Here is a 20,912-nt window from a genome sequence, read left to right as displayed (position 1 = left end):
ACCATTTAGTGTTAGTCAAAAAATTAAAAAAAAGGGGATTTACTTGCAATATCAATATATCATCAGTTTTGGCAATATATATAAAAATGTTTTGTTTTGGACATTTTGGTACCCCAACATTATGTATATTCTATTTTGGGAATGAATCTTCATCTTTGACTAGTTTTTTTTTTTATAAAAGAGTAACTAAATAGTTAAATACAGAATTAATATTCATCTTTGACTCTTTTAGGAGGGAAAAGGTAATTTTTTAAAAAAGAGTCGGAGAGAAAAGAAACAGAGCTTGCGGTCAAAATCTAGAAGAAGGATACGAATCATCAGATTTAAGATAAACTCTTCGATTCCTCTGCAACCTCAGAAAACGTAAGAGTCACACTGTCGTGAAGAATATGTCAGGACTCTCCGGTGTAGTCAGATCGGATTTAGAGCTTTCCGATGAGATTCTATCGGTAATCCCAACGGATCCTTTCGAGCAGCTGAAACTCGCGAAGAAGATCACGTCCATGGCGATCGCCTCTACGGTGTATACTTTGGAAGCTGAGGTGGTCGAACTGAGGCAGAAACTCCAGGAGATGGAGATGTGTACGCACGAGCTCGAGAGTAAGGCTTATCGTTACGAGAGAGATTTCCGAGAAGCTGATTCAAGGTTGGAGATTGTCCTCCATGATAATGTGAGATACACATGTTCTTAATCCCATTTTTTTCTTTCACTCTTATGGATTTGATTTCTAATATAACGTTCTTAATTTATATTTTCTGAGATGAAGATGAATCTGACAAAGGAACGCGATTCGCTTGTAACCACTGTAACGAATCTGAATCGTGAAATGGCTAAGGTGACGAATAAGCTAATAATACTACTTAACTGTTCTTTTTATATTGTTGGTTTTGTGCATCTCTGTGTCACCAAAGTTGCGGCATGCATACACTCTTGAGTCTTGAGGAAGAAACAAGTAATCCTTGTGTTTTTCTTTACCATCAGTTCGAGACCTTCAAGAGGAAACTGGTTCAATCCCTAAGTAATGATGATGAGATTGCTCCTCCGGTAAAGATATATTGGTTTCACCAATTTTGTCAGTACTAAACATTCGTTATTCTTCTGTAATTTCGCCTTCTCCGTTTTTTTTTTATGTACAGCAAACAGATTCTGTTGATATCAAGACATATGACCAGTCGGTTCCTGTGTCTTATCCAGACAAAGGTATTAAGATGCCAGTGGGATTCTTATTGCACACAGTGAATGAGTTTACTTGTTTGTTTGGCACTGAAAATATCTCACTGATCTGTACTTTGCTATATTCTCTTCAAAGCAGACCAAAGGACAAGGTTCCACCATTCTTACAATGAATCCGTGGACAAGACTCATCATCCGGTTGAGGAAGGTAATTTTGGATTATGGATGCAATTTCCAGTTCAGAATAGATATGACTTTACTCAAATTATATTAATGCTGATCACTTTTTTTTTTTTGTTTACTTGTTAGCAGTTCCCATTTACACAGGACCAAAATTCTCTGTTTCTCCCTGGCTCACTCCACAAACTAATTCTACTGTAGGATCTCCCAAGGCAAGAACTTCTGGTTGGTACCCCTCAACATCAAGCCAACGATCATCAGCTGCAAATTCTCCTCCTCGTGGCCTCCCACTTCAAGGTTAGTAGGTTCAATTCATAGGGCTACGTACTCATCTGTTTACTTTCTCTGATGGATTATGCATAAACTTACACAGCTCCTCGTATCGATGGCAAGGAGTTTTTCCGTCAAGTCAGGTTTGCCTCTTTATCTTATATTTTTTCCCCTTGGGTTCAGTACGTTTAGCATTAAACTAGGAAACAAAATATTTCATTCTCCGTTCATCATCATGCAGAAGCCGATTATCATATGAACAATTTAAAGCCTTTTTGGCTACCATCAAAGAACTGAATGCTCAGAGGCAAACCCGAGAGGTAAACAAAAGTGGTTTTAAATTCTTGATTTGCAAGTATATATAAATGCTTCACATAGATTTTAAATATGTTCCGCAATTGCTACTTAGGAAACCCTGAGGAAAGCGGATGAGATATTTGGGACAGAGAACAAAGATCTATACATGTCTTTGCAACGACTTCTCAACAACAACAACAAAAGTTAGATAGACCGAGAAAACGACAAAGGATTATATATTTCAGCTATTGAGTTACATCACCTAAGATGTGTGGGTTTTGTAGCACTAGCAGTTTGATTTCTCAATTTAGAGAATGTTATGTCAAAAGATAACTTTTACAATTTATAAAGAAAGCCAACTTTTCTGACTTTAATTCATTTTGGCTAATTATATATATGGGCTAATGGGCCAACATTTATAAAAACAGAGTATGCTAATTATATATTTGGTTTTAGAAGTTTGAAGACACCGAAAAAGAAAAGAAGCTAATTATACATATGGGCTAATGGGCCGAGTTATATAATAACCCGTTGAGGCCCGGTAGATTCTTTTCACTTTCCCTCTCGCCCTACGACGAATTAAGCTGGCAAATTTTTGTATCGGAGGAATATTTTACGGGGAAATCTCTGTGCTTACTACTCTTTCTGGAAAGAGTTTGTTCTTAGTTTAATTGTTTTGGTGTGTAATATTTTATCTGCCAAGTTATAGAACTACAAGTGTTGTACTGTACTTGGTTGGGCCGTTGGGGATTGTGTGCACATAAGGTGTTCGATAAAATGTCTAAGCCGTTTTTGTACAGAAGAAGAAGTTCCATCTCATCCGGTCTGATTCAGTTCCGGAGAACGAGTATGTGTGAAGAAAGTGAAAACTTGGTATTGTTTCAGGTGAGACACAAGTCGGGTGGAGGAGGAGGAGGAGGAGGATGGAGACCAAAGAAGAAAGTGTATCATAGAGTTGATGAGCTTGATAAAGCAATAGACTTGAAGAAGAAACCAACTCTGATACTTCAACTGAAATCCATCATTCAGTCGCAGAAACATGGAAGCCTTCTTCTTAGGGATCTTGAGAAGCATGTTGGCTTTGTTCACAAGTGGAACTTAATGGCCGCCATTGAGAAGTACCCTTCCATCTTTTATGTTGGAGGTGGAAACAGAGAACCTCCTTTTGTTACCCTGACTGAGAAAGCTAAAAACATTGCAACTGAGGAAGGGGAAGCTACAGAGTCAATGGAACGTATTCTGGTTAAGAATCTTAGGAAGTTGTTGATGATGTCTGTGGATTGTAGAGTTCCTTTGGAGAAGGTTGAGTTTATTCAGCCTGCAATGGGTTTGCCTCAAGATTTCAAGACTACATTGATCCCTAAGTACCCTGAAATCTTCTCTTTGAAGGTTATCAATGGTAAAGTTAATCTTGTTTTAGAGAATTGGGATTCTTCACTGGCGATCACTGCACGTGAGGATAGGTTACTCCGTGAAGGAGTCCCCGAGCCAATTGGGGACAGAGGAAAGAAGGTCAGGATCACCAAAGATGGGAACTTCTTGGGGCGAAATGCGTTTAAGGTTTCTTTTCCTCCTGGTTTTAGACCTAACGCTAGTTATTTAGAGGAATTTGAGAAGTGGCAGAAAATGGAGTTTCCATCTCCGTATCTTAATGCGAGGAGATTTGATGCTGCAGATCCTAAAGCTAGGAAACGTGTTGTAGCTGTGCTTCATGAACTGCTCAGTTTAACAATGGAGAAGAGAGTGACGTGCGCACAATTGGATGCATTTCACTCTGAGTATTTGCTTCCATCAAGACTAATACTTTGCTTGATAAAGCATCAAGGGATCTTCTACATTACTAACAAAGGAGCAAGGGGTACAGTATTTCTCAAAGAAGCTTATGCTGGTTCTAATTTGATCGAGAAATGCCCGTTGATGTTGTTCCATGATAGATTTGTTGCACTCTGTGGTCGGAGAGAAGCCAATCCTATCTCATGAGTTGCAGTCTTCAATCTAATTTTATACTAAAAGCCCGAGATGTATACCACCAAGGCTTATTACCCATTGATTATGTTCCAGCAAATAAGATTCAGTTTATAGGGCCTGAAACCTTATAAGCATTTTACCGTATCATTTCTTCATAGAGTCATCATTGTCTTCTCATGTGAAGAAAAGAAACGTACTTGTTAAGTTATTAACTTTTTCACCAACAAACAGAAGTGTAAATAGTATCTGTTGATTGAGGATGCTAACTTGATGAAAGCCAGAACGTGTCACAGCGTCTGATATGGTACCATGGGAGATGTGACTGGCTTATTGACCATGTACTGTGAATGTGATGTGAACTATCTTGTCCATGTGGAGGTTGTGGATGCAGGTAGTATTATATAAATACACTTGTTTTTTTCTCTCTGTACACGACTCTCTTGATGGTTTTCTGGAAGAAAACGATAACGGAATCTTCTTCGTGTTTACACACGACGGAACATTTATTTGAATGCAGGGAAAGGGGGTCCAGGACTCATGTGACTTGTGAAGGCATCATGGGAAAAGAGCCAAAGGGAAAGACAATTAAGTCGCACTCCACAATCCCCCTCCCATTTTAGTCCTGAGTGCATTCATGTTCAAAAACAAAAGGTCAGTGTTTTCATTATTAGTAGCCTCTTTATTTCCATTTTACAGTTTTATGGTAAAATAGACAGTGCATTATAACAACCAAGTCCTGTCTCGTTCTTTTCTGCTGGCCCCGTTTTTGTTTCTCTACGTTGAAAGCCATCATTTTCTAAAATTGTTTTTGGAAATAAACAACAAGACTCTCTTTTTCATGGTGTACTGTTGAATGGTAATAGGCTGCTGATACATCAATTTTGCTTTGCTTTGCTTTGTTGGATAAACGACTGTTAGACATTTGGTTTCTCGTGATAAACTGCGTAGTTACTTGTCTGCTTTTGTTCTCAGTGAGGTTCCGTGTCTTGTTTGAACATGTTAACCAACCTATATATAGTCGAAATCTATCAATTTGAAATCCATCAAAAAAGACACCTATTGGCACAAAAGAAAATCCAAAGTCAGATTCTCTATAAAATTTATTCTTTCTTAAAACTTTAACAAGTAAATGGATTCATGTCCTTGTCATTTGGCATCTCATCCAAATGAAGGGTATACAATTCAAAGCATAAAGACAAGATCTTGAGGCTGATTGAAGCATCAAGATCAATTAAACACCCCCCATTTTTGAATTTTTTTTGGTTCTCTTTTCCTTTTCTACCTTGACAAAGCCAAATCACATACCAAACGTGAGGATCCATCCGCTAACATCTCGACGTATCAACCACGAATTGGAATCAATACGCTGATGTTGCATTCAGTTACAGAAAACTACTGACAAAGACTTATAACCACACTCTTTTGATATTTGAATTTTCTTCTTGTAAAATACTGAAAGACACAGTTTTTATTGATTGATCAGGGAAACTTGTCTGTACATAGACAAAGACGTTGGATTTTCTTTTTATTTGGGCAAAAAAAAAAAAAAAAAACCAAAGGGGAGCCCCAGTTAGATACTTTTGGATGATGATGCATATTGCATAATAAGCAAGTTGACACATAAAAGATCAAAACTTTAGGGGTATCATTTTCAATGTATGGAGGTTTTTGATTTCTTGGGGACAAAATTCTATGGTCCATTATTGTAACAGTGGTCCTACAGTCCCAACCATTTTTCTGTGAATTATATGTGTACTGTTTTGGACAGAAGAACACATCATGCAAATCTCTCTTATATTATTTCCCTTCGTTGTTTGGTCCAATCTGATAAAATCTCTCTCTCTCTCTCTCTCTGCTTTTGCTTTTGAAAAATCGTTTTCAGCATTTCCAATCTTATTCAGTTATCAATAAAATAACCAAGTACATTCTTCACAAGTATGTCTATGTACTCCTTTCTATGTATAGTTGTAGTATTAGATCTCACCTTAATGCATCTGTCATAATTGATCTAATAATCCCAACTAATTCCATGATTATGTTAGTAATAAATATTGCTTTTGTGGTCATTACTTGGTATTGATTAAACGAATAAAGGTGCCCATCTTCATCCTGAAGCTCCTCATGCATGTCTGTTCTTTTTTTTTTTCTTCTTACTGTTAGACATTGCTATTTTCAAAAAGTAAATCATAGACATTGTACAAAACTTTTGATTTCTCTCCATTTCTCTTTTTTTTTTTTCTTTTGATACCCATATCTTTTGTATTGTTTCTTGATACCCACATCAGCACTTTAGTTACCTTTTCCCAACAAAATATCTTGTTTATTCCAGTTGACATAGTCCAATCTGATTTCCCTAATAACTATCCACATGGAGAAAAGAGAGGACTTTCATGTATACACCATTAACATTAAACTATATATCATATGTATATATAGATAATATAACATTATGCTTTATGTAAACCTATTCCATCTTGGATATGATATCTGCCCACTAACCCCAACCAAACTACATAAATAATTTGGGTAGTTGGCTTTCTTTCTCTTCTTTTAAAATCTAATTTCTTTTTTACACTTTGGGATAGATGTATGGGTGCCTAATATAGACAAGAAAGAACTATTACAAAACACTTTCTTATACACTTTTCTCTGTTCAATAGAGAAAAAAAGGTATCCATGAACAGTTAATAGTTGTGGGGATATCAAAGTGTGTGTGAGATAGAGAGAGCAATCATATTTCTATATTCTATAGGTATTCAGATGGGTCTATGCTCCTCTATAACCACATTACTACTCTTTTATATATATATATATATATATATATATATATCTTCTTGAATCATCAAAATCAAGTTCCAAGTAATTATGTTATGACATAATAACAATATATATAGAATCTGACATCTATTCTGCACAAGAACTAATAAGAGGAACATCTGTGCAGGTCGATTGTGATCATAATGATTCATATTGCTGTGACTTGTGAGGAAGAAAAAAAGAAAGTGAAACTCTTTTTGAGGTCTAAATCTAATTTTCACATGAGCTTTTGCAGTGTTGTTGTTCAGTGGGATAAGACTGATTGTTAACACTACATGTATATAGTTTCTTTTTATAACTCTCTTTAAATTATTCATCTTTTTGAATTGGATGGTACTAATGATGAGAAATAAACAAATCTCTTGTGGCTTTTTCTGCAGTGACTTTCAGAAGACTTCACACCAAATCCACTCGGCGTAAAAGAGGAAAAAAAAGAGAAATAGCATTTTTCTTTGGCATTTGGTTAATGGTAGGTCACTGATATTCCCACGTAAAAGGAAAAACAAATTCTCTCGTAGTTCTTTTTTTTTTTTTGTGTATCATTTTAAATTGTATCCCTTTGTAATTTGTTCAATGAAAAGTAAAAAAAGAAGCTTGTAAAGATATATTGGAAACGAACACAATATAGTGACCACTAATTTTAGACTTTGCTACAGAAATTTCAGCCACTAAAAATAGTTATGTGTTTTTTTCTTTTTCTAACAAACAAACAAAAAAGTCATATGATTAAAGGATTTGGTTTGGGGGTAATCCACACTTTGAAATTTGAATTATCATTTAGTATTTGTGGGATTGTGATTCCGATTCACGTCATTTGACAAGCGTGTTAAAGGTTAAAGAAAGAGGGTGACAAAATGTTTTTGTTCCCATTTGGGCTCATTTATTCATAGGTTTTTGTAGTCAAATCGAAATGATGGCTTAGGGGTGAAAAATGATAAGTAGGACCCAATTTCCCAACAATAAGATACAACAAATATGATTAATCAAATCAAAATTAAATTTAAAAATTATTTTCTTAGGACACAGAACAAAAAAAGGTAAAAGCTACCAAAATCAATAGGGTAGTGAGGTTGGACCATTTCATGAGTGCCCCCTTTCACAAGGTAATCTATAAAGTTTTGGTGTTCCCCATCATGACCCCTCCTCCTCTCACATCTATTTCTCTACTTTTAATTATTCTCCAAGACATTTTTGATGTAATCTATTATTATCTTTTACATCATATCATGTATATTGCCACTTACGTGTATATGGGAATAAAATCGTTTTGTTTAGTGTTTGTTGCACTCCTAAAGATGATGTTCCCTTTATTTAATCTTTGTATCTTTGTTATTATAGTTGTATGCATTATTGAATTCACATGACAATTTATGTTTCTACGGTTTGATGACACATATTCCAAATCTATTTGTTCACTATTCAATAAGGAGTTATCTTGAATTATCATTTACTTATCTCTATGCACAAAATATTTGGATTTGCCATTTGAACTGAATAGTATTCTTTATTTTCTTAAGCTAATATTTCTAATTTGCTTTGTGAAAACACGTCTAAACTATGATTTCACTCAAATATTTCAAAATGAAACGATCATTTCAACCTTATGTAAAAGTAAAATAAAAAAAAATATATATGTATATAAAAAGAAAGAGAGCAACCCCACGAAAGCTGAAATATTGGAGAAAAATGGGTGTAAAATAAAAAATAATATCTAAAATGAGAAGTGGACAAGTTGCATGACACAAACCCTAACACCACAACATTTGCATATCCCATCACTTTACACCAAGTCTTCCACTTTTGCTTCGTTTGTTTCGCTTATAAATAAATAAATAAAAAGCATAACCGTAGGGAAATGGTCCTTATAGATTCTTCAAAAGTCTCCAAATAATAAAGTAAATTAAAACAAACATCAATCGGTCAAGCGTCACTCTCTTTTCTATCTTTGTTTTTGCTTGATTTGTTGCTTAGTGTGTACGTGACGATTGGTTCCTTCCCTTCATATACTCTTTATCTCCGTTTCAAAAAATTTACAAATTTTAAAAGATATATACTCTTCAACGTTGGATAAAGTTATTTGTCCCAAATTGCTAGAACCCAATGCGAATAGTTATATATAACCAGTACTTTTTGGATGAGGTTGAGCAAGACTTGGAATCTTTACTTGGAAAAGATGATTGATATGCGAATTTAGATCATATATACACATGGATCTTATTTTGATACATGGCCGGGTTGACATTAGATAGAAGATGGCTCAGATTACTTGCGGTTGCATGAAGTTCATACAAAGGGGAGCCTTTAGTTAATTAGTTAATGTAATTTTTTCACATTCACCACCTCATATGTATTTCTATGTCGAAGCATTATGTTAAGAAATGTATGTGTACATAATGTTAACAAAACCGATAGTGGGAGTTTTTTCTTTTCATGACATCCGATATAGTGCAAGATTTAACCAACCTTAGGTTAACTAAAGATTTTATTTACTTTCGGCCTTAGAAAAATAGTATATGGGGTGTGTGTTTTCTAAACAACACTCTATATATATAGGAACTAGATTAATGGATTAAAGTATTAGTAGAGATGATAATATTGAACGTTTCAAACTGTGATATGATTTAGAATAATGAAGGAGGCACCATTGGTTGATCCGCCTGTGAATGCACAAAGATGTCTACATCTTAAATCTAATAATATAGAAATCTGAAAATCCACTTAAAATAGAATCATATGATTAACATAATAGTATTTACATGTTTTGATTTTATCTAGGCACTAAAAAAAAAAAAAAAAAAACTTGTAGTGATTAAACAGAAAAATTTGGCTTTAGGAGTTTTAATTAATTCGTGCGACGAGTATATCCATTCTCTTTAATGTTGGCATGATCTCTTCACATCACTTTCTCGTGTCCTCTTCCCTTTTCTTTAGTTTGTTTATATGTAAATCTTCTTTTCAAATAAAATTTATAATATATATAAATATCTTGAAATTAATTATTCAGCAGATTTAATCATGTAGAAACACCTGTTAAAGCAACTTTAAAATATTAGTAATAACATTTGATTAAAAAAATTAATGATAGTCTTGTCATACTAAACTTGTAACATAAAGAATGAATGTTCATCTATCTACACGATATGTAATTTTCTGTGTTATATAAATTTCACATAGTATTTTTTCTAATCCAAACAGCAATGCATTTTTTTGTCGGAGCCTAGAATCAAATTTTTTTTAAAAAATAATAATTTCACGTTATAATCAGATAAACATATATCGAATCTTTGATTTACGTAACTTGATTAAATTATAGAAAAAAGTTGCTAGGAAACAAAAAAAAAAATTGAGAAATTGGAAAAAAAAAAAAAAAAAAAAAGAGGAAGAGAGAGAAAGTGTCAGGAGGGAGAGGGAAGGGGGAGTTACGGAGGACGAACAACAGCGACATTTGCGCGCGTCCGACGTGTCAGCTTTTTACCTCTTCCACTGTCTCTTTCCTCACTCTTCTCTACGCGTCTTTGCCGGCGCGTGTCTTCCACACCCTACCACTCCTACTGTTCTTGTGTCCCCCACCCCCATTTCTTTTTTACTTTTTTAAAAATAATAATATTTCTTTCCTGCAGTTTTGGGATTATTGTTTTTCGAGATACATGTGTAACCAAATCAAAATATTATTAATACTCTCTCTCTCACAAAGATAAGATTGAAGTTTAGGATTTTACACACATATTAAGACAGAGAGAATATATGATTTATTTTTCTAATACTTTTTCACTTTCCCACTTTCCCATTTTTACACTCCATACACTCTACAGCATCAGTAATCATTAAAACAAAAATTTATTAAAAATATTCAAAACATCAATTTTGTTGGGACAAAGAAAATTCTCTAAAACTTCAATTATAATTCCTTCTTCTTTTAAAAAAAATAATAATAAGGGGTTTCATTTTCATGATTTTGATTTCTTAGCTTCAATAAAAATAATAACAACTAATATATCCTTACAATTTGTTTTTCAAAATAGAAAAAATGAAATAAAACTAATTTCCATTTAACAAAAAAAAAAGAAGGGGGGTCAGGTCAAGAAGATGACATGTTAACATGAACGCTAGCGTTTTTAGGAGATGTACAGATGGGACACGTGTGGACACTGGACCCGCATACTCCACACAAGCACAAGTGTCTGCACGGTAACAGCAACACACACGATTCCTCCTCCCCACAGTTCCTACACAACAACTTCCTCCTCCCCTCTTCCTCCGTCTTCGCCGCCTTAGTAGTGCTCCCGCAGCACGACTCCGCATCGTCCTCTTCGTTATTATTATTATTATTATCAGCATCCGATCCTCCTGCGCAGCGTAGGTCATTAACCTGCGCGAGAACCTGGTCGAGGTTGGTACGGAGGTGGTTTGCGGTGGCTTCGTTGGTCTGAGCAAGGTCTCTCCAGATTTGGTTCTCGATGGAAAGTGACTTCACGCGCTCCTCAAGAGCGTGGTTAACCTTGACGATCCTCTCTCTTTCTTCTTCTTTGACTCGAAGCCTTTTGGCGAGTCCTTGCTCTATTGCCTCCATGATCATCCTCGCCTGTCTCTTCCTCTTCTCTTCTATCTCATACTTCACTCTCTCCATCTGATCACATTTTCAAACAAAAAGAATTCAAAACCTAATGATCGATTGCACACATTGCAGCAGCAGCAAAGACTCCATTGAATCTTTGGAAGAAACTTACATGAAGGGAGACGAATCTATCGATCTCGTGTTGTTGCTGATTCATGTGAGAAGATATATCAATGTCTTGGCCAAGAAACGAAAACGGAGTTGTACTGGTTGCAGTGTTAACGCATGATGATGTTGATGATCTCTGGTTCTGAAGAAGAAGAAGATGATGATGATGATGATAATAATTCGATCTGGTAGAAGAAGTATCTCTGGAGCGTTTTCTCGACGGTAGAGGGAAGAAATCACAGTCGAGATTAGTAGTAGAAGTAGTAGTACCATCGACGGCGTAGTAATCTGCGGTGGTCGGAATAGTAGTATCAGCGCCGCCGCCGCAGCCGTACATATGAAGATGAGGAGGCGTTGTTGTATCGTCGGTAACGGGGAAAGGTGAAACGACGCCGTAAATGGTTTGATTATTATTGCAGAAACCGCCACTGGTTGGTTCCATAGTGGTGTTATTGTTCATCATGAACTCTCTGCAAAATACAAAATAAAACAAGATTCAGTTGAGAAACTCCAAAGAAAAGAAAAAACATGAGAGCGTTAGATTACAAACAGACCTGTTGGAGAAGAGTTGAGGAGGAGAGAGGAAGAGATTGTGAGCATCAACGGCCATTGAAGAATGGAGAGATGTTTAGAGATGATGATGATGGAGAGGAGAAGAGGAAGTTAAAGAGGAAGATGGAAAATTAGAAATGCATGCGTTTCGGTTTTTTGTTTTTTTTTGGTGGCTTTTTTGATGTGCGTGAACAAGAGAGAGAGAGAGAGAGCTTTGCTTTTTTTTTCTTTTTTGTTTTTTAATTTGGTGAGAGGAAAGAAGACCAAATCGAAACGAACCTCAACCAAATGGTTGTTTCCTATTTATACACATCGATGCGACGAACGTGAAGAGAGAGATTTATGGCAGAGAGAGGTTAAAAGAAATATATCTCTTTCCACCCCAAAATTAAAATAAAAAAGGACCATGATTTTGGGGAAAAAACAAGCATTCAATTTCTAAATATTTTGTTTTGTTCAAAGGTAAATCTAAATATTACATACTGGGATTTATATAGTTAAACTTACCATTTTTCTTAGGGTGTGTTGATATATGTTGACTTTTGCTATGTTTATCCTTTTTGGTTTAAAAATCTTCTCATTTTTGCTTAACACGCTTTCTGTAACTGGATTTTTCTTATTATTAGTTACCTAATGCTTTGAATATTAGGTGATTGAATTCAAATCTTGTTTAATTTGTGTATCGGTTATTGTGGAAATTTTTGAAACAACACATCTTCTTATTATATACTTTTTTCAGTTATCATAATCTTGATGAAGTGGTAACTTGTATATCGAAATTGGCGGAAAAGTTATTGAATTGTTTCTTTAAGTATTTTTTTTGTTTTGGTCATACTAGTATTATTATTAGGAGTAACGCTCGGATTCGGTTTTTTTTCTCCTTCTTTTTTTTTTTTAATATAACTTCATCACCGTACCAATTAAATAGAAGTTAGATCGGTTTGGACCGTGAATTTAGGGCCATTATAGGGGTATTTTAGGACATTTACTACCGTTAATAGATGGGAGTTAATTTTGTTTCGAAGAGACACGCAATCAAAATACGACACGTGTAAGAAGTCATGCGTATTGCCATGTCATCATCATTCCAGCGTGGCGAACATTTTTTGTAACTTTGGGACCCACAATATATTGTCTTTTGTACGGTCCGTTAAAAATGGGTAAAAAAAGAAATCTTTACTTTTTTTCCATTTTTTTCTGTTGTAATATTTTTTTTATTTCGTACGAGTTTGGCGCCATGTGATGCCACGTGGTGTAACATCCTGGCTATTTCTGTTTGACCCTTTCTTTGACCCTTTTTTTTTCTTCTTCTTTTAAATGTATCATCAAATTAAAAAAAAAAAATCTAATAGAAACCACTTATTTTCAGTAAATAATTAATTAATACTGATAGTTTGTCATTTAATGATAAGTTTATTGAATATTTAATGTATTTAAGTTGTTTAAAAAATGTGATTTATTTGAAAGTTAATAATAATCTGATACAGTATTGTAGTATTAAATTTCAATACAATAACAAATAACAGTAGTGTAATTAAAAAAAAAAGATAAAGTTTGTTAAAATTCAATCAATTGGATTAGTTCAATTATCCTCCAATTGAAGTTTTTTAAAAAAAGAAAGATAAAGTTTGTCAAAATTGAATCAATTGGATTTGGTTCAATTATCCTCCAATTGAAGTTTAAAAAAAAATCTGAAGTAACCATAAAATAAAGAGAACCTAGAGGTGAAGAAAGAGAGATGGAGACAGGTTCTTGTGAAGATGATATCAGATAGAAAAGTAACACACAAGAATTAATTCCTACTTTAATTTATGTCCCTTTTACTCTATTTTTTCTTCTTCTTCTTTACATATTTTCGCTGCTTTGTTATATTTTTCTTTGAATCTTTCCTACACAAAAAAAAAAGTGAAACATAAATATGCCTTTGTCTTTTTAAAGCTTTCAAGTTTCCACCATCTTAATTTGTGTTATAAAGGCCAATTATATATATAAAAAGTATATTTTGTAAAGTAAAAGAGTTGCCATGGTGCACACAACTTAGATACGTGTTTGCTTCATTCTTCAATATTAATTGTACTCCTAGCTCATTCAAATCTGTTATACATTATATAACGACGACCAACATTGCCGATATATTAACTTATATGGCCTATGGCTGTCTGGTGCAATTGATCAAATGTACTAATTTAAAATATGAAGTCTTTATCTTGACAAGAAAATAATGAAATCTTAAATTGTAGTTTCCTCTTTGATTGAAGAGCAAGTGACATTGCACCTTGACTTTGGTGTATGGTATCCTTTTCTTTTCTCTTTTAATTATAACTTTGATTCTCACTTTCCTTTCTTTTCTTTTCTTCTTATTTGATTCAACTTAAAGTTGGTGTTGGTGTTATTCTTGTGATATCATCAACATTTCAAAAGAAATAACCATAACCATTGCAAGAATCTTAAAGGGTGCCTTACCTAGAACCTTCATCTTTCCTTAAAGGAACCACTATAACTTAATTTTGTTGTAAAGAAAGAATTCATGCTTTTTGAAATATATACTCTCATATATCTTTCGGTTCGTATACATGATTGTTCGTGTATCAAAGTTTTGATAATTGTGACTTTAATTATGCTTTTGTTCCAACATCATCTCACACACCTAGATCTTACAACAATTCAAAAAGAGGCTTCAGTGGATGTGTGTAAAGCTTCCCATTAAAGACATGTGTTTCATTAATTGTTGGGGCTTACTATTGCATACATATCACATGTACTATGGTCCATCCATACATGAGAAGTTCGTGACCTAACGTATTACACTTATCAAATGCACCATATGGATATTGAAACTCACAATCATCATAAGTACCGAGAGTAAGAATTGTGATATAAAGATTTTTACCGAGTTTCATATTTTGGTTATTGATGAAGTCTTCTCTCAAAAAGTCAAAACTATTAAATTAGTCAGACCATATAGACCATTATGACTTTCAAGTTTCAACATTTAGTGACAACCTATACATTTGGATGAATTGGTGTAATATCATTTTCAATGCTGGAAGAAGTACCCATCCAATTACTCAAATAATAAATCGGCTCTCAAATATCGGATGTAAATGACAATTATTACATCTGATTTTTTATTGGTAAACTATCTTGGGAAGATAGATAGATAGGTAGATAGATGCATAAGAATAAGAGAAAAAGAGTTAGGTTTGAGAGGTCCCGACTCAATTAAAGATGTGTTGGGCCATCACTCTTTCTTGCTCTTCAAAAAATACCTTACTTAGCCGTATCATCGAAACATAACTTTCATTATAACACAACTTCAAGATTTATTTATTTATTTCTAAAATCGTTGCCCCATTAGGAGACAAGAGAAGAGGTTCTGCAAAAGACTTTAAACTTGGTGTCATGTGTGGTTGTGCTTATGGACAGTGTGTGGTCCCTTCAATTTTTTATTTTATTTTATTTTTGTTCAAATTAAAAAAAAAAACAAAAAAGAGAACCAATGTGTAGATTGCATGATTCCCACTACTGCTTTCAATCTCATCTTCAGCTAAAATGCATAATGATCCCACCTCCACTTTCAATTCGCTCAGACAAAATACGAAATAAATGTTATTATATTATTATTATAAATGTATATGAATACGAGGAGAGTTATTCATAGAAATTGAATTTAAATGTACTGACTTGTTACCATCAGATCATGAACCACATTTAACTCCAAGCAAACAGACAAAAGACAAAGGTGGTGGTTGTTGTTGTCAGATCACTGATTCACTTTCACCAAATCAAGAATTGGTTAATCAGTTTGAATCAAAAAGTAGAGAGATTAGACAACAGGTTATGTGTTGTTCTTTAAAGTAACTTACACAAATCTATCACTACATGAGCCTACTTCAAGTCCCTACCTTGACTAGACCGATCAGTCTTATTCGTACGATCCAAGCAGAGTAAATGAGAACATGAGTCTCATTTTGGTCACTTCAAACTTTTTTTTTTCCTTTTAATTAATGGAGATTGCAGAAAAACAATTATTAGCTCTTGCGAACTGGCGGTGAGCTTTTGCTGCTACCTGTTGGTGCTCCTCCTCCTTCCTCTCAAAGGCCTACGTGTAGCACAGTCCCACAAGATGAATTATTTTCTCTCTCTTTTAACTAGATTTGAAAGTAAAACATAGATACACTGAAATGATGATCCAGTTTCCTGTATGTTGAAGTTTGATCACAAGCTCCTGAACTAGTGTAGATGCAAGATAACAATGACATTACTTTTTTACAATGTGTTTCAATGTTAGCCACCGATAGAAAAGTTGTGATATCAATGTAGCTAGGGACCAGGCATACACCACTTGACACCAATTGCATAAAGATATCTAGTCAAAAGATACAGTGTAATGTGAAGGTCTCAACCAAATGGTTTTAGAAATAACAAAGAAGCATAGCAGAGGAAAGAGATAAGCTAAGTGTTCCTACAGAGGAATGGGCTAAACTAAGCGTCCTACAATTTACTTGACAGGGTGCCTCTTCCTAAATCCTCTTAGGAGCCTATACGTTCACACAATGTAGAACGTCAATACATAACTAAGCAAGGTATATCTTTATTTCTTTAGCTGAAAAGGCTTGGAGAACTAGAGTAGGAAGAGGCCTTGTACGTCTTCCAGCGGGACCGCTTTCCCTGTTTAGAACAAAAGTGGAGATTACAGTGAGTACGATTACAATGGACAAACACTAGTCTGTAATCTTGGCAATTAGATACCGAAGGCCATTTAGCTATATTTGGCTAACATTTCTCCATAAGAATCTATTTCAGAATAAGACAAAGCAAGATCTTGATGAATACCTTACGGTTACGGGGCTTGGAGAACTAGAGCAGTAAGATGACCTTCTAAGTCTTCCAGCTATACCTCTTCCCCTGTTTGGAACCAAAGAGGAGATTACAGTGTTTTTACTATAACTGAGTACGATTACAATGGACAAACACTACTCTGTAAGTAGCTACTACAATAGGAGAACTCATATATTAGATCTTGGCAATTTGATAGCGAAGGCCAGTTAGCCATAAGTTTGGTTAACGTTTCTTGAAACTGACAAGCCAAGCCATAAGTTTCTATTTCAGTATAAGACAAAGACAAAGCAAGAAGATCGTGGACTATATACTCAGTCATTAACCAAGAGTCTTATATGTACAGGTATCCAAAAGCTAACATTGAAATACATACATACATGGATTTAACCATACCTGTAGGGTGATCTCGGCCTTGAGTGAGAGAACGAGGCAGGCCTACAAATTGGTGATAGGATACGAACTTACAGGCCAATCTACTGCAAGTTTTAGCTTCATACAGTATAAGGAAAACAAATCATTATCGACATTGACCATTAAAATCAAAATGAAGAAACAAATAAGGATGAGAATTGAGCGAACTGGATAATATAATATGTTGTATAAAGGTCATATATATATATATATATGGATCATTGGTTAGCAGCAAACAACCAAACGGCAATCACAATGCAGAGAAGATGTATTGATTTTGCAACTGATGATGAATCTACAAGACAAGGACATATTTAATGAATGAAATTAAGATTAAGATGATGGTCAAAAAGAATGACAGTGGAGCTTTAATTAGACAGAAGATAAACGTATGATGCGCGCAATTCGAATCTCTAATTACCGCGCAGGACCAAGTTGGAAATTATAAAAGCCTAACCTTTTCAGATGAGATGTAAGGGGCAAGGGAGAGAATAAGACGAAGAAGGCGACGGGGGAGAGCTGGAATCCTACTCTATTAATTGGGAAGTACAAATATAAAACTAACTTTAAATGTATAAAAAATTACATTCACTTGCCATTAGAAAATTTTAATTAAGATTAAATAATTAATTAAATAAATAATTCTAATTTAAAAAACGAAAATAGGAAAACATCAAATAAAATAAATTGTAAAAAAGTAAAAAAAAAATCTGTTAGAATCAAAACTAATTTGTAAGTAAAAAAAAAATCTGTTAGAATCAAAACTAATTTGTTCTTAAAAAAACTAACATATAAGATTTTTTTTTACATGTTAGTTATATCCTTTTACTTACTTCACAACTATAACAAAAATTTCACAAAGGTTTAAATAATTTTATTCATTACATACAAATGTTTTATTGACAGGTTTTCAATAAACATTTAAAAAATATAAAAATTATAATATAAGCAACAAATTTTTAATCATAAACCATTATAAATAACATAATAAGAAAATAAATTATTACAAATTTTCATCAAAAAATGTTCAGCCCGCGATTTTCTGCGGATAGTACCTAGTAAGAGATGATGAGAAGCACAATTAGGCCATGAGACCACTTTGGTTTCCCATTAACGGTTATCTATCGGATTCACACACACGTCCGCACGTGCCAAGTCTTGGGTAAGTAAGCTACTATCAAAAATATTCTATATCAATAATTAAAAAACAAATAAATACATTTTTCAATTCACTAAATCAATACTGTGCAGTTTATCAAAGAAATAACTGAAAATATAATAATTTTTTTTTATATACTTCATTAATTTTCAGATTATTATAAAGTGGATCTGCTCATCATCTGAATATTTTTTTTAAAAATTTCTTAAATATTTTCGGACTTATCGTTTTTAAAAATAAATAAGTTCGGAGTTGACAAAAAAAAAAAAATAGCAATAATGTTTGGATCAAAGCAATCATAAAAATTAAAAAATAAAAATAAAAGGGGGTAATCGCTATATCTTCTCTCTAGGGTTCTGGCTGTTGCTTTCTTCTTCTTCTTCTTCTTCTTCTCCTTCTCCTCCGTATCTGTTTCTCTGCTTCCGTCACGGGAGCCGATATGTATTGTTTCTCACTAGAGGCGGAACCATCCTCGTTGCTCTGATCGTCAATCCTTTTACTCACTTAGCGTTGTTTAGGGATTCCGGATTTTGATTTTTTTCTTTTTGGTTTCTTCTGGTAATTAGGGTAGCGTGTATCGCTTAGGAACCGATCAATTCTATCCGATAAAATCCTTGTTTTACAATCTTGATTCTTCAGTGTTTGAAAGCAGTTAATTAGGGTTTTTGGTAGATTAGTTGGTTTCCTTGGTAGCGCGATTATGGACGCTTTTGGAATTGGGAGTAGTATCAATCATGCTCCAGTAACCGACGATCTTAAGAAATTTGGAGATAATCCTACAGGTCTCTCTTCTTCTCCTTTTTCCTCGATTTTGTTTTGATTCTTCTCTTTTTGAATTCGATTTCTTGTTCTCCAGATTTATTTTTTTGTTTGTTTGTTTGTTTGAATCTGGATCTAGTTTGATTTACTTCTTCCAACTCTGTAGTACTGAATCAAACTTGAATTGCTTCTTACTTGATTCGTTAGACCTCCTTCCTCATTTAATTTTCCCTTTGGTTTCTATCATACGAAGATTAAGGAAGACTCTCATAGCTTTGACTAACTGAAGGTTTCTTTTGTACAGGTAATACAATGTTTGATGCATCTCAGTATGCCTTTTTTGGGAATGATGTTGTCGAGGAGGTTGAGCTTGGTGGATTGGAAGAGGAAGATGAGATTTTATCTTTCACTGGATTAGGGGATGACTTTTCATTTGATAAGGAAGAGGTAAATATTCTCACCTTATTCCTCTTAGCAGAGGAACTCTACAGAGATAAAGAAGCTTTTCTTGGATTATTAGTGGCTGGATTTATTTAGTGGAGTGACATACGGTTCTCCCCAATTTTTTGCAGGTTGAAAGTTCTAGATCTCTGTCCAACGTTGATGATCTTGCTACTACTTTTTCAAAGGTTAGTTTGCGTTGTTAATATGTATGATAAGTGATCACACCTGCATCCTATACTTCATTTTTCTGTATCGTTTTATTTTCAAATTGGTAAGACTGCTTTGAAGAAGCTTGTGACCTGAGAAATTTTATCTTTGCTGTTACAGTTGAATAGGGAGCCTGATGTCTATAGAAATACGGGGCCAATCACTGATAGACGATCAGTACAGAGTGAGTTCCTTTCTGCATTAATGTTGTGAAAGAATACTTGACTAATTCAATTTTGTGTATTTTGATTTAATATATCATAGCATTTCTTAGTTCTCCATGTACATAATTTAGGTTTAGGGGATTATAGTTTTTATATCTCAATTCTATGCCTGTCAGTTTACTTCTAAGTTTATGATTTCGAGTGAGCTGTTTTTAATTCCATTCTCTTAATTCATATGTTTGAACGACCTGTCCCTGTTTCTTAATTCATTTCCATGGTTTCCATCTGTCTTGAAGCAAGGCTTTAATTTGTGGTTTAACATTTCAATGGTTTTTTTCTCAGATCCTTTAGCTGCTGAGTGGACCCATGGGGAGGCGTTGCCAAGTTGGTACGGCCGGAAAATACTGGACTCTGATGCCATTAAAGATGACAAGGTGTGGTCAGCACAGCCTTTTTCATCTTTGGACCTTGTTGAGCAGAGAAATCCTGACAGAACAACATTGTATCCGGAACCACAACGTCAACTGCATCAAGACCGTAATCAACAACAGTTTCCCAGCGAACCAATTCTTGTCCCGAAGTCATCTTTTGTTTCATACCCTCCTCCAGGCAGCATATCACCAGATCAGCGGTTAGGACTCCCTAATATACCATATCAGTCTGGTGGGCCTCAAATGGGATCCCCAAACTTCTCTTCTTTTCCAACTTTGCAGCCTCAGTTGCCTGGCATGCATCATGGATCACCGCAGCATGCTGGAAACATGCCTCAGTTTCGTCCTGCTCTTCCTCTAAATAATCGCCCTCCAGGTCAATGGATGAATCATCAAAATATTCATCCTGGGGATGGTTCCGGTAACATGAATAATGCGATGCTACAACAGCCGCCTCATCAAAACGGTTTGATGCCTCCACAGATGCAGGGTTCTCAGAATAGGTTACCACATC

The 20,912-nt window shown here is 34.5% G+C and overlaps 3 protein-coding genes, 2 long non-coding RNA genes and 1 pseudogene across 7 annotated transcripts in view; 3 read left to right on the top strand and 3 right to left on the bottom strand.

Annotated features, from left to right (window-relative positions):
• Positions 1 to 277: 277 nt before the first annotated feature.
• Positions 278 to 2,295, top strand: LOC104715979 (uncharacterized protein At4g15545-like). Its single transcript, XM_010433339.2, has 9 exons — positions 278 to 671; positions 768 to 836; positions 983 to 1,045; positions 1,138 to 1,201; positions 1,314 to 1,382; positions 1,487 to 1,651; positions 1,728 to 1,767; positions 1,866 to 1,944; positions 2,034 to 2,295. The coding sequence occupies exons 1-9, from the start codon at positions 390 to 392 to the stop codon at positions 2,127 to 2,129; spliced, it is 927 nt and encodes a 308-aa protein (XP_010431641.1). The 5' UTR covers positions 278 to 389; the 3' UTR covers positions 2,130 to 2,295.
• Positions 2,296 to 2,480: 185 nt separating this feature from the next.
• Positions 2,481 to 4,044, top strand: LOC109124898 (protein WHAT'S THIS FACTOR 1 homolog, chloroplastic-like; annotated as a pseudogene). Its single transcript, XR_015566396.1, has one exon. The product of XR_015566396.1 is annotated as a protein WHAT'S THIS FACTOR 1 homolog, chloroplastic-like (transcript).
• A 6,606-nt stretch (positions 4,045 to 10,650) lies between these two features.
• On the bottom strand, positions 10,651 to 12,445 carry LOC104714196 (putative BOI-related E3 ubiquitin-protein ligase 2). The gene is made up of 3 exons (XM_010431480.3): positions 11,984 to 12,445; positions 11,434 to 11,899; positions 10,651 to 11,333 (listed from the first exon to the last, which is right to left on the bottom strand). Exons 1-3 carry the CDS (start codon positions 12,037 to 12,039, stop codon positions 10,785 to 10,787), a joined length of 1,071 nt encoding a protein of 356 aa, XP_010429782.1. The 5' UTR covers positions 12,040 to 12,445; the 3' UTR covers positions 10,651 to 10,784.
• A 3,194-nt stretch (positions 12,446 to 15,639) lies between these two features.
• On the bottom strand, positions 15,640 to 16,083 carry LOC147939326 (uncharacterized). The gene is made up of 2 exons (XR_015566395.1): positions 15,887 to 16,083; positions 15,640 to 15,755 (listed from the first exon to the last, which is right to left on the bottom strand). It is a non-coding gene; the product is annotated as an uncharacterized LOC147939326 (long non-coding RNA).
• A 235-nt stretch (positions 16,084 to 16,318) lies between these two features.
• Positions 16,319 to 17,763, bottom strand: LOC104714195 (uncharacterized). 2 transcript variants are annotated; one of them, XR_755729.3, is made up of 4 exons: positions 17,692 to 17,763; positions 17,217 to 17,312; positions 16,818 to 16,889; positions 16,319 to 16,652 (listed from the first exon to the last, which is right to left on the bottom strand). It is a non-coding gene; the product is annotated as an uncharacterized LOC104714195 (long non-coding RNA). The 2 variants fall into 2 exon arrangements; XR_755728.3 differs by lacking the exon at positions 17,692 to 17,763 and having other exon boundaries at positions 17,217 to 17,641.
• A 561-nt stretch (positions 17,764 to 18,324) lies between these two features.
• LOC104714194 (protein PAT1 homolog) overlaps positions 18,325 to 20,912 on the top strand; it is a 4,453-nt gene continuing 1,865 nt past the window's right edge. Inside the window, exons 1-5 of the mRNA XM_010431479.3 lie at positions 18,325 to 19,175; positions 19,457 to 19,599; positions 19,725 to 19,781; positions 19,924 to 19,987; positions 20,310 to 20,912. The exon at positions 20,310 to 20,912 is cut by the window's right edge and continues 1,865 nt beyond it. Of these exons, the coding sequence (XP_010429781.1) occupies positions 19,094 to 19,175; positions 19,457 to 19,599; positions 19,725 to 19,781; positions 19,924 to 19,987; positions 20,310 to 20,912 (949 nt within the window). The 5' untranslated portion in view covers positions 18,325 to 19,093. The remainder of the gene's footprint in view (positions 19,176 to 19,456; positions 19,600 to 19,724; positions 19,782 to 19,923; positions 19,988 to 20,309) is intronic.

The sequence above is a fragment of the Camelina sativa genome, chromosome 9 (assembly GCF_030686135.1).
Source record: "Camelina sativa cultivar CO46 ecotype springtype chromosome 9, ASM3068613v1".
Classification (NCBI taxonomy): domain Eukaryota; kingdom Viridiplantae; phylum Streptophyta; class Magnoliopsida; order Brassicales; family Brassicaceae; genus Camelina; species Camelina sativa.
This window is presented reverse-complemented; position numbering and strand designations above follow the sequence as displayed.